This window comes from Echinops telfairi, unplaced genomic scaffold (assembly GCF_000313985.2).
Source record: "Echinops telfairi isolate 266 unplaced genomic scaffold, ASM31398v2 ScPeMD7_2291;HRSCAF=2852, whole genome shotgun sequence".
Taxonomy (NCBI): Eukaryota; Metazoa; Chordata; class Mammalia; order Afrosoricida; family Tenrecidae; genus Echinops; species Echinops telfairi.
This window is the reverse complement of record NW_022106189.1, coordinates 827,431-840,292: the sequence shown is the minus strand read 5'-3', so window position 1 is coordinate 840,292 and position 12,862 is coordinate 827,431. Positions and strand designations below refer to the sequence as shown.

At 45.5% G+C, this 12,862-nt stretch overlaps 1 protein-coding gene across 1 annotated transcript; it reads left to right on the top strand.

Annotated features, from left to right (window-relative positions):
• Nucleotides 1-818: 818 nt before the first annotated feature.
• CEBPG (CCAAT enhancer binding protein gamma) lies at nt 819-11,588 on the top strand. The gene is made up of 2 exons (XM_045293651.1): nt 819-931; nt 8,154-11,588. The coding sequence occupies exon 2, from the start codon at nt 8,245-8,247 to the stop codon at nt 8,713-8,715; it is 471 nt and encodes a 156-aa protein (XP_045149586.1). The 5' UTR covers nt 819-931; nt 8,154-8,244; the 3' UTR covers nt 8,716-11,588.
• Nucleotides 11,589-12,862: the final 1,274 nt, after the last annotated feature.

The following is a 12,862-nucleotide window of genomic DNA, read 5'->3' as shown; positions in this document are numbered from 1 at the left end:
CCGTGGGGCGCCCCTCCAAGAGCCGGCGCTCGGCGCGGTCGTGCAGCGTGCGGTCGGGACCCCCGGGCTCGGGTGGGCCCTTGGGGACCCTGGGTGTTTCCAGAGGAGCGGAAGGTGTGCCGTCTCTTACTTCCAACCCCTCGGAAAGACTCCTGGGCGGGCTGTGGATTCTGCTCGGTGGTAGGGGCACCGGCTGGTCTTTGAAGACCAACTGGAGGAGAACTACTACTGGGTTGGCTCTGGAGCCCCACTTGGAATGCCCTGCACTGTACTGTGTCCGAGATGTGTGGTAAACGGGACCCAGGAGGGTGAACCCGAATATTGGCGGCCAGGGGAGAGTTTCTTCTCAGTGACCTTGGATGTTTGTTTCTAGGCTTCAAAAGATGTCTTTGGGTTTCCTCTTGATTGAGGCTTATAGTCTAATGTGCCCGTTCTAGAAAGGTTTTTATAGTGTATTACACAAAAACAGTTTCTTCCCAATCTTTCCAGCTTTTAGGGACTTGACTCGTTGAGTAGACTTGTTCTTTGCCCACCCAGGTGGTCTCTGTGACTCAAGTCACATCTTTTTGAAATAAAATACTACCCAGTGTGGACTGACTTGCATCTGAAAGTTCTTGGAATTGCTAAGATGTACTCAGCCAGTAGCAGTGGAGTGGGGGTGGTAATTTTCTGTGGCCTGAAATTTTTGTACTGGAAACCAGTCGGAATTTCAAGGTGCTAGGTTAGCTGGAGATTTTGTTGCTACTACTTGCCTAGCAACCAAAATGGATGGAGACAAAGATGTCATTTTTCAGGAAACCAAACCCAACCTGGGAACCTGCAGCCAGTGAGTGGACTCTGAGTCATTAGCCACCCTGTATGGATTTCTGAGACTGGAGGTTTTCTCGGGAGCACATCATAACTGCCAGCAAGGCTCTCTGGCCTTGGAGAGGTAGGTGGTGTTAGCTCTGGGCAATTAATAAAGCAAACAACCCACAGCTTTGGAGTCAGTTCTGGCCCACAGTGATCTCAAAGGACAATAGAACACCTGCCTAGGGTTCCTAAGGTTGTAAGTCTTTATGGGAGCAGGCAGCTGTATCTCCCTTGGAGTGGCTGATGTATTCAAACCAAATGTGTAACACATTTCACCACCAGGGCTCCTTGGGGTATTACGTAAATAGTGCACCACAGGTCTCTAGCAGAGACAAATAGGACCCCTGAGGGCTGGGTTTGGTCTTACTGTTTGAGATTGCCTCACTGGTCACAGGAATGGTAGATACAGGTAGGCACAACTTAAAGTCTAATTTACTGTGTAGTCCTGGGAGGGGTGTTTCCATGGTTTCTTTTACTGCCTAGTAGGTACCTTCTGGCTTCCCATCCATATCAGGAAAAAAGAAAGGGAAGAAAATGAGCATGAGGTCTGAAGAGATAGATGTTTATGATATATCTCCCTCATTTGCTTTTGAGTCAATTCCAACCCATATCCTCTGTTCAGAAAAGATGACTTAAGAAAGAATAATGAAGACACATCTTTTTGTTCTCTTACCCCAACGGATCACTTAGGTACTTCCTGATGGCATCTACCTCCTTCCTAGACCCCTGCTTTGCATTACAAAGCAAGCAGAGGCAACTCAGAAGAAATCCTCCTCACTGGGTGGCTCCTGACTGCCCAGGCTTCCCTGGACTTAGCACTTCTAGTCCAGAGTTAGGGAGCCCTGGCGGTGTTGGGCGGGCGTTTGCAAGATCAGCAGCTTGAAACCATCAGCACTCCTCAGAAGAGGGACGGAACTTTCACCGCCCGTAAAGAGTGACAGTCTCTGAAACCCACAGGGCAGTTCTCTCCTGTCCGATAGAATCGCTGTGAGTCAGCACCGACTTGACATTGAGTTGAGAGTCCAGAGTTGCTGACCCTTGGTGCATGGCCAGGGCCTTCAGGATCCTAATCGGCAAACATAACAGGGCTAAGCAGGAACTGGAGGTCTTCAAATGAAACAAAGCAAGGAATGGATAAAGAATGGCGTTCAGTGTACACTTAGGGGCTGGTGACAAGAAATAGCTGACAGGACTGTATTTTCATTCTTCTTGTATGTTTCTTAGAAAGATCAGGAAATTTAGGTAATAAGATTACTGTCGAAGCTTAGTAACACAGTTGGTTGAATTGTGGTTAAGAGATCTGAACTGTAGAGAGACTCATCTGTAGGTGAGATACTCAGAAAAGTGAGTGTGCGCACTCAGCCTTTGTCAGTGTTCAACAAGCATGAACATCAGAAGCCCTGCGCTGACTTGTTGCTGTGAGTGGGAATTGACTTTGTAGCAATGCCTGCTGGGTGCTATATGCCAGGCCCTGCACTAAAATGCAGTGCTTGGGCCCCTGTCCTCTATCAGTTTGTCTTGCTATGATATGGTGCCTTGTATGGTACTGGAAGCCATGCTACTGGTACCTCCAGTTCCTGTAGGGTGACTCATGGTGGACAGGTTTCAGTGGAGTTTCCAGGCTATCCACTTGTGATAACTTCACCCCTGAAAACTTTATGAATGGCTGCAGAATGCTGTCTAATACAGTGCCAGCTGATGATCCCCACAGGTGGGAAACTAAAAAACCACACTCAGTGCCGGCAAGTCAATTCTGATTATTCTGACTCATGGCAACCCTAGGGAAGGCACTCAAAATACAGCTGGGGAAGAGGAGCCTACGAGATGGATTGACCCTGCAGCTGCAACCATGGGCTTAAACAGAGGAGCAATTGTGGGAATAGTGCAGGACCAGGCTGTGTTACCCTCTGTGGTGCTGAGTCATTCTGAGTCGGAGCCGCCTTGAGGGCACCTAACACCACCAACTGAAAGGGTGGAGGTTGGAACTTATTTGGTGGCACCTTGGATTAAATGCCCGACATTGACTTCCGAAAGTCTTTGGGCTCTACAATTCCCTCTGAAAAACAAAGCTCTCATACCATCCCGGACTCTGACCTATGGAAGCTCATGGAGCACTAGTTCCACTCTTGACACGGGGTTGCTGTGAATTGTAATCGATTAGATGACAGCTAGTTGCTAGTTAGGTCTGGTTTGGTTGCTAGGCGTGTGAAGGTAAAATGACACAACCTTGCCTGGAGCTTGTTCTACAAAGAGATGGACAGGGCTTGACCAGGAAATGGGGCCATGATAAGCAAGCACAGGTAGTTGAGGTATGAAGTTTGAGGGAACTGGAGAGGGGATCAGGCCATGGTTTGAGACACAGAAGAGTTGTCAGCGGGAAAATGTGACCTGCTTTGGCTTGAACACTCAGGACCACTCTGCTGGCTGCTCTACCAGGGAGACTGTAGCGCCCTCGAGAGGTGATGTCAGCCGAGGTCATTGGTAACTTCTGTGGCATTGGGATTGGAGAGGAACAATGGAGATGGGATTTTTTTTTTAAAGAGATTTGTTGAATCCAGTGGTGTGGGGCCAGGGAGAAACATCTGTCACTATTTCAGACCTTTCTGGGAAAACTGGATAGAAAAAATTAATTTTGGAAGTGAAAGATTTGACCTTCACTGAGGAAAAAGAGTGACAAATTTATTTGGTGGGGAGGGAAAAAGGATAGCTTGCTGGTTCTTCTAGGTACATGAAAAAAAAGTGGGTGTGGGGACTAAAGCACTAGGAGAATTCTTGACAGGTTTTAGTTGCCTAAATGAAACTTGGAAAACATTTAATTAATTCCTTACCTTTTGCATTTTCCCTGTTTTCCTTACTTGCATGAACATTGGTCAAGTGAAGAAATCTGGATAAAAGACACTTAAGAGCCCTTAGTAATGGGCAGTGGTTGGCACTTACCTCCCAGTGTCATCAGGATCACTTGGAAGTCCTGTTCTAGGGAGACTGCTTGGCCCTTGGCTCTAACAGGTCCCCAATGCTGCTGGCTCAGGGACTCCGCTTGGGAGCAACTCTTTCCAGTATTTCTCCGGCTTCCCCCTCAATGATTGACATGTAGGAAACCGGGCGCCACCCTGCTTCCTGGAGCCCGAGTATTTGTCCTCTGGGAGTAGAGATAGGCATGCTTCCTAGTTGCGCAGCAGTTAATCTCTTGGCTGCCATCCCAGGGGTCGGTAGTTGGAACCTATCAGCCGCTGTGGGTGGAAAATGTGGCCTCCAGGGCAGTTCTGCTTCATCCTATAGCATTACAGTTAGCATGGCAATGAGTTGGGTTTTGTTGGATTTATCCAGGTTCTATGAAAGAAAATTATTAATTCATAAGTGCTCAGCAAATGTTTGTGGAAAGGAACAAAAAGAGCAATTGTAAAAACTGTAAAATATGTCCTTGTGTTAGTCTGGGTTGACTAGAGAAACAGATTCATAGACACTCGTGTATATAAGAAAGAGCTTTATATAAAAAAACACGTATATTGAGAAAACACCCTATCCCTGTCCAGATCAAGTCCTTAAGTCCGATATTACCCCATATTTCTGATACCAGTCTATAAATTCCTCTTCAGACTCATGCAACACATGCAATAATGCCAAATGCAGTAAGATCACAGGTCAGTGGGTGAAGGTCTTGTGGATCCAGTGGCAGTGGAAGCATCTCAGTGCTGGCGTGGAGACCCATGTGGCTCCTTTAGCTCCAGGGCTCTGGCTCCATCAGTGTAGGTCCATGCGACATGTCAACAGGAAGGTGTACCAGAGAGAGTTGAGTCTGGCCTCAAGTCAGCTATTTATCTCCTTAGTGCCTCCAAATGATGTCATCAAGCTGCGACCTGATTGACAGGCTAAACTCTGCCTTCACTCTTAATAGTCTCAAGTTGACACCAGGTTATGTAACTGCCATAGCCCCTTTTTATTACCTTCAAGATTGAATTTTGTGCCAATTGTAGGTTCAATGAAAATTTTTCTTTTCCCACCCAAAGGGCTACTTTTGAGACCTCTGCCCACTGTGCTCAACTTAGCACCTTGGTGAGCTGTGCCCAGCAGGGGGTTAACGGCCAGGGCCAGCCCTTCCCTGGCCCAGAAGCTCTGGGGTCAGAAACTCACTCTAGCATCACCAAGTTTGGAGCCTAGGATTATTAAATTTCAGTCATCAAGGTTCATAGGCTATGGAGGGGTAGCATCAAAAAATTCATGGGCAAGTGGGAATGAAAAGTAGTGATTTTTTTTTAACTCAGAAGATTGCTTTATTTGTCTTACAGAACTTTTAAAAAAATATTTTTATGGACATATCTTTTTTTATGGACATATGTTACATATTCCAATACATCCATTCACATACAATTCAGTTCAGTCCCATTGGGTGGGGTTATACAGTCATCAATGCTATCAGCCCCCCCCCTCCAAAAAAATAGTGATTTTTTTTCTTCCATGAACTCTTTGAAGTCCCTCGTATTGTCAAAGCTGGAAGGCATCCTACCCATTACACATCCTTCATTTGTAGTTGAAGAAACAGGTCCATGGAAAGGTAGAATGAAATAGGGCCAAAACCAAGGTGGATGACCTGGTACCAAGCTGTACTCTTGGATCCTAGCTGTTTCTAAGTTTGGCCACATGGACAAAAGTTCTCGTTCACACCCTAAACCAAGCCCACTGTGATCGAGTCGACTCACATTGGCCCTTTAGGTTCTCGGAAACTGTTGTCTTCACAGGAGTAGACAGCCTCACCTTTCTCCCATGGAATGGCTGGTGGGCCTGAACAGCTGACCTTGAGATTAGCAGCTCAGTGCCTAGCCCACACCACCACCAGAGCACCTTAAAGTTATAATGGGGGTTTGAAAAGTGAACACCACTGTGATTATCTCGATGACTCCGGAAGAGGTGTTAAACAAGTTATTAAAATGGAATAAAACACTTGTATTGACCTCATACTAGGAGATAAGCAGTAGGGTTAGTTGCCCATCGTTAGGTGCCCTTGAGTCCATTCTGACCCACAGCAAGCCTCTGCTCGCAGAACGAAACACTGCACAGTCCTGTGCCAGCCTCACACTTACTTGTTCCTGTGCCGGAGCTCATTGCAGCCACCGTGTCAGTACCCTTTGAGGGCCTTCCTCTTTTTCACTACCCCTCCACTATACCAGGCAGGATTCTTTCTCCAGGGGCTGGTCTCTCCTGACAATATGTTCAAAGTACATAGCGGAAGTCTTGCCTCCAAGGAGCACTCTGACCGTACTTCTTCCCAGACATAGCAGTTTGTTTTTTTTAACAGTCCATGGTGTTTACAATATTCTTCGCCAGCACCACAATTCAAATGCATCAGTTCTTCCTTGGTCTTCCTTCTTCAATGTGCAACTTTCACATGCATATGAGGCGATTGAAAATACCATGGCTTGGATCAAGCGTCCTTAGTCCTCAAAGTACCATTCTTGCTTTTCAGTACTCTATAAAGAGGTCTTGTGCAGCAGAGTTACCTAATGCAAAGCAGTGTTTGAAGCTCCTGACTGCTGCTTCTACACTTCTTCTCAGCCAAAAGGCCAAGAAGCAATTGACTGCTGCTTCCATAAGCATTGATTGTGGATCCAAGCAAGACAAAATCCTTAGAACTTCAACATTTTCTCCATTTATCATGATGTTACTGTTGGTCCGGTTGTGAGGATTTTGGTCTTCCTTACATTTACATGACGGCCATAATGTGTGGCTTTATAAGAAATGGTCTTTTTTTTTTTTTTTTTTTTTAACTGAGAGAGGAATCAGGCAACCTAATAAATTATCCAGGGGAATTGTGAAATGCCCATTATTGAAGATAGATTTGGACTTGAGAACCATCGTCATGTTTTGGAAAGCAGCTCTGGGGCTAGCGTCAGGGCTGGAGTCGGAATAGATGGCCGTGCGCTAAGTGGGCCGCTGTGGTTTGGGGGAAAGGGAGGAACAGCAGGCAAGCTTTAGGATCCCTTGTATCCCACATTTCCAGGTGGGCTGTGCTTGCTGGAGGGCATGCTTTGAACTGGCTTCATGACAACAGGAGGTGGGCTTTTGGGCACTAAATTAGTTTCATAGTGGTCCATGTAACTAATTTCCCTTTGAGCTCCCTCAGCAAGGGGCAGGGGCGCAGATGCTGTGTCTGCCCCATCCTTTTGTCCACCCTAGCTCAGGCTGCTTCTTCTTCCTTGGCTACCTCTTTAGAGCTTTTCCTTCTGTTTTTGTGGTTTCATGCTGGTGTCTCATCGGTTAGAGCAGTGGTGCTCAACCTTCCTAATGCCACGACCCTTTCATATAGTTCCTCATGTTGTGGTACCCCCCAACCATAACATTATTTTCATTGCTACTAATTAACTGTAATTTTGTTACTGTTATGAATCAGGCAACCCCTGTGAAAGCGTGGTTCGACCCCCCAAAGGGGTCGCATCCCACATGTTGAGAACCGCTGGGTTAGATCAAGAAGAAAGAAAAGTTAGAATTGCATATATGTCGGAGCAAGCAAGCGGGGGTGTTTGAGGGCATCCAATTTATGATCCAAGAAAGGCACTCCATAAATCTCTGTGAATGACTGTCATTTGACGTTCTTAAATAAGTAAAACAGAAACACCCACTTTCAAAATATCTGGTATGCTCTGGGGAGAAATGCAAGTCCTTCCTGACTCGCTCCCTGTGGGCTGGCACAGGGACTCTGCAGCCTGCACAGCCTAGCCTTGATGGAGCTCTGTAACTGGCCCACCTGAGGAGGCCTGGTACTAAAGCTACTTAACTGCAAGGTCAGCGGTTCAAACTCACTCCGAGGAAGAAAGATGATGCTGTTTGCACTCGTAAAGATACAAAGTCTTGGAAAGCGAAAGGGGCAGGTCTGCTCTGTCCCTAATGGGGCACTATGAGTCAGAATTGATGGCATTGAGTTTGCAGTTTTTAATTTTGACACTAGTCTATTTTTCCCTATGATTTCTAGAGTTGAATTCAGTTTTCTGTGTTTCACTCCAACATCTCAGCCATTTCCCTGGCAGGTTGTCCAGTCCTGCTAGTTCCTTAGTGGTATTCCCGTGTTTTTCCTCTCCAGCCAAGGTGGGCAGTGCCCTTAGGGAGTCAGGTGGGCTAAATTTGGCTGGAGGGGCTCCTATCCTCACTCTCACATCCCAGGGAAATGGTGTAGACTTTGGAAACTGTCAGGAGTTGGCCTTTTCTCAGGACAGTTGGTGACTATTGGCCTGCCACTCAGGGGCTGGCCCGTTAGTCTCATTTGATCCCCTCACTTCACGTAGTTTAATGCAATTTGTCTTTTAAACCAGGTGCATGTGAAGATTCCTTGGCAGTTTAACCTGGAAACCACTGGTCACCTTGTCCCTGTTTTCACCTGTGCTGGCCAAGGAGCGTGCCCAAATGAGCAAGATTTTGCAGACGAACAGCACTGCCGGAGTGAATGGAATAAGCGTCATTCATCCCCAGGCCCATGCCAGTGGCTTGCAGCAGGTCCCACAGCTGGTGCCCGCTGGCCCTGGAGGAGGCGGCAAAGCGGTGGCTCCCAGCAAGCAGAGCAAAAAGAGTTCACCCATGGATCGCAACAGCGACGAGTACCGCCAACGCCGAGAGAGGAACAACATGGCAGTAAAAAAGAGCCGGCTGAAAAGTAAGCAGAAGGCCCAGGATACTCTACAGAGAGTGAACCAGCTCAAAGAAGAGAACGAACGGTTGGAAGCCAAAATTAAACTGCTGACTAAGGAATTGAGCGTATTGAAAGACCTATTCCTGGAGCATGCGCATAACCTTGCCGACAATGTGCAGCCCATCAGCACTGACAGCACAGCCATGCCACCCACTCCGCCAATGAATGCCAGTAGCACCGGCCAGTAGACCTCCTGTGTCCAGACTTCACCACTGGTGGCTTGAAGGAGTAGAATGAAAGGTGTGACCACAGAGCGGTGGCTACAGACTGGCCGGACACTGCTGTGTTCTAGGATTAGCTCCCAAGGGTCTGTTAGCTAAACATGTTAGCTATGTCATTTGAATATGTGGTTGTAAATGAAAATGGATTTTTGTGGGGGAACAAAACAATTTTTTTTGTGGTGTATGGTGGGGGGGGCGGTGAAACAAAACAAACACCCACACCAGACTACCCTGGACCTTATTGTTTTTGATAAATCTTGAGATGTCCAAGAATTGCCTCTTCTCTAGGTGGACAAAAGGGATGGGCAAGCTGCAGGCCATGGTTTGAATGAATATGGTTCATTAGCTGAAGAAGGTTGAATTGCCACCCATGTTAATATGTTTGTGATTTTGTTTTTCTAAACTATGTATTAAAAATCCTTAGAGCTACAGACACTAATCACTTTGTAATTTGGAGTGATTTTACATACGTCAGAAACCCCATTTTCATATCAGTACTGTATTTTCCCCAACAAGTGCTAGGTATGTTTTTTAACTAGTGATTCCAGGTTAGCTAAAGTAAATCCTGTAACATTTTGAAGGCCAGTTAATTTAAACATAGTTAATGTTTAGGAAGTAAGGAATGAAGGGGTGGGGAAAGGGAAGCACATTAGTACTGGGGTCTCAAGGTAGCAGCTTTGGGTTATTGGATTAGTATGGAGTTTGCTTCCTAAAAAAGAAAAGTACAGCAATTTAGAGAGGCCTGCATACCAAGTTTTTTAGATCCTGCAGTGCCAAAGTAAACATTTGGGGTGGGTGAGGGGGTACCATTTTGGCAACCAAGTTAGTTCACGAATGACCTGAATAGTTTAGTCACACAAGCTGCTGATGAGGGTGTGGAGTGGGAATTCAGCAGGTGGATTGTTAGAAAAATGTGGCGTCAGTTTCATGCCATCTCCCAAAATGCTTGTTTGAAAAATAACAAAACTTGAAAGTGTAAGGTTTTTAGCCTCTAATTTATTTCATCTTTTTATTTTATTTCTGTGACCTTTCTTTTTCCGGTTAGAGAGCTGTTCCTCCAGGCTCCGTTCCACTGCTCTGTTTATTGTTGCGTGGTTTTATGTTCCATAAATTATTTTAGATTGAAAATAGGTAAAACTCAGGATGTTGATGTTTTTGTTGGGATGAACAAATGGCCCATCACTCACGTTGGGATTCTCTGGCGTCGGGTAACATTGTTTGTCCTGTGAATTGTTTTGTTTTGTTCTTGTTAGCACGATTCTAGCTCAAATTTGTTGACTTTTTTTTTTTTTAATGCTGGGACTAGTAATGAGAGACCGAATCACATCTGATTAAAATGTTTTTATCAGGCATCTCATGAATATGGTGATTTTAGGCCACACTCCTGTTCATACAAGGAACTAACCACACATAATTCAATATAACTCAAGTTGCACCTTTGGGCTTGTAAAAGGCTTGTTATAGTCTTCCAGCCAGAAGCTGCATGCTGTCACAGCACCCCGTGATGCAGCAAAGCCATGGTCAGGACTGGAAGCCTCTTTGGCATGTTAGCCACCAGCACCTAGTGTTGTCTCATAGGAGATGTATTCTCGAGTCAGGACACAGTAGAGAGATTTCTTTTAGGGCCAAGTACCAGTTTACTGTCAGTCGGGCATCGATCCACTTGTGAAGATTGGAACTAACTAGGACATACCACAAAATTCTGCTGAATGTTTAATAGCTCCTTGATGGTGAGTAATTAGCTTAATTGGAGAGGCACTTAGGTCACTTGATGCTTTTTAGCACCAATGAAGTTAGGTTTTCCTGTCTTACTAGGGAAAAAACATCTTCCAGAAATGGTGTCCCCATGGAGTTTACGGTTACCAAGTGCTGTGAACTGAACTGTCTCGAAACTTAAGCTTTTAGGAAACAGTCTGTCAGAACAGAAGGTTGGAACTTGGAAAAACCTATTCAAGCTACCCTATCAACCATGCCATAAACACTTCCACGTAAGCCAGGAGCTGTGCATCTTGACTGTTCCTGACCTGGGGGGGACGAAGGGCTTTAGTTTGGTAGACTCACCAGTGTAAATAAATAAAACTGAGGAAGCCGTGTGCAGGACAAGTAGGTTTAGATGGCTTTGAGAATTGACAGTTGTCTTGTGTGCATCTTGTGCTGTGCATTTACCTGGGACCCTCCAGGGTCCAGTCTGCTGGTGGGTTCAGTGTTCTAGGAAGCAGGCTGTGGTGTAAGCTTCGAACTGTGTCCGAGACTCTCCTGGGGTTGCTGGTGGCCCACGTACAAGTTATGGCTGCAAGAGTGGGGGCTCAGAGCAGCTCTGCCTTGAGATTTGGGGGATGTGGGTGCAAACACTTGGGACATTCTTAACCAAGAATTAGTGTGGTTTTTACTATGACCAGATTTTTGAAATGTAGGGCATAAGTGGAATTTTCCAATTGACATAAAAAGGTGAAGGATGGTCAGTGTACTTTTTGTGGGTAAAAGGAAACACTGTCGCCACTTTTGTTGTCTTAACCCAACTAGAGCACCTGAAGCTTGTACCTGCACAAGCCATTGAACACTCAGGGCGCTTTTTGATGCCTTAGAAACAGGAGGGGAAAAATTTTTTTTTTTAAGAAAAAAAAAAAAGAAACAGGAGAAATTCTTTCCTGTTTGACAAAAGCTAGGAAGGAGAGAGTCCATTTTTGCGCTATTAGATCTTGTCTCTCAGGGGAAAAACATGACTTGTTCTTTTTTGTTCCCAACTTTTTCCTCAGTTTGTGAGATTCCTCTATTTTTAAATATATAATTTTATTTTTTTTAATGAATTTGAAATAAAAAAACAACTTTGGTAATAAGAACTGTATTTCCTTGTGGGTTTCTTTGCACTTAGATACAAAAACAGCAGTCTTGAATGTTGAAACGGCTCTGGAGAGCCGGCTCTGTTGTCTCATTTCCAGCCCTGGGTGGGGAACCAGCAGACGTATTTTTACCCAATGTGGAAGGAAACCCTTTTTCTCCGAAGACGAAGTTTAGTCACTTGTTCTAATCTCAAAATTTAGCCCAGAGAAAGCCAGCAGTGATACTCTTTTACAGTGTCTCTGTATCCGTGTCGCCACGTTTCCACTAAAAGCTAAGCTTTGAGGTAGACGATCAAGAAGATAAAGCTAGGAAGGCCTCTCCCGGCAATACAATTGTGTAGTGTGCCCAGGGCCTTGGCGTATCTGGAGAGGTGAATTTGTTGAATTCATACATTGAACAGAAGATGGCATTTAGATCCTTTTCTGTGGTGCTTCAAATATTTTTGTGTCTTGAGAAATTAATTTCTACTTGTTGCATCTTAATGAAACTCGTAATACAACATTTCCTTCTGTGGGTAGAATGCCCTATTTCATGAATTCTAGTTTAAAACCAAGTAACGGGGGTGGGGTGGGGTGTGTTTACATATATAGGGATTATTTCTTTGTTAAGGTGCCAGCTTTTGTTTTTTTAATAAAAGTATTTTAGAACTGCTCTTTTACTACCTGTGTGTACTTGAAGGGTTCAAACAACCCCTAGATGTTCTTTTACTGCAACATCCCGATTTCTCACAGAGCCCTAGGCCTGAAAGAGATGTACGGGTTTCTAGAGACAGTGAGGGCTGATTGGAAACAGAGCCATCAATGAAGCAGCTACTTGGCGCCCTTGCAGCCCACACACCGATGTGCCACTTCCTTCAAGGCAGGTATTATACCCAGATCACCACCCTCCAATTCTACCCCCCCAAATATATTTATAGAGCTTGTTTTACCTGCCCTAATCTCACCCTCTAAGGAGCCCTGGTGGTGTAGTTGTTAAGTGGTGGGGGTGTTTTCTGCAAAGTCAGCATTTACAAACCACCAGCTAACCTCAGGAACGCGCACAGGAGCCGGTCTGCCCTGTCATACAGGGTCACTGTGAGTTGGCATTGACTTGATGGCAGTGAGCTGGGATTTGGTTTTGTTTTTTGGATCCCACCCTTACGGAGCTCTGGTGCTGTAGTAGATGATTATAACTGCAAGGTCAGCAGTTTGAACTCACCAGCTGCTCTGCAGGAGAACGAGGAGTCTGCTTGCTTCAGTAAAGTCTCAGAGGCTCAAAGGAGCAGTTGGATTCA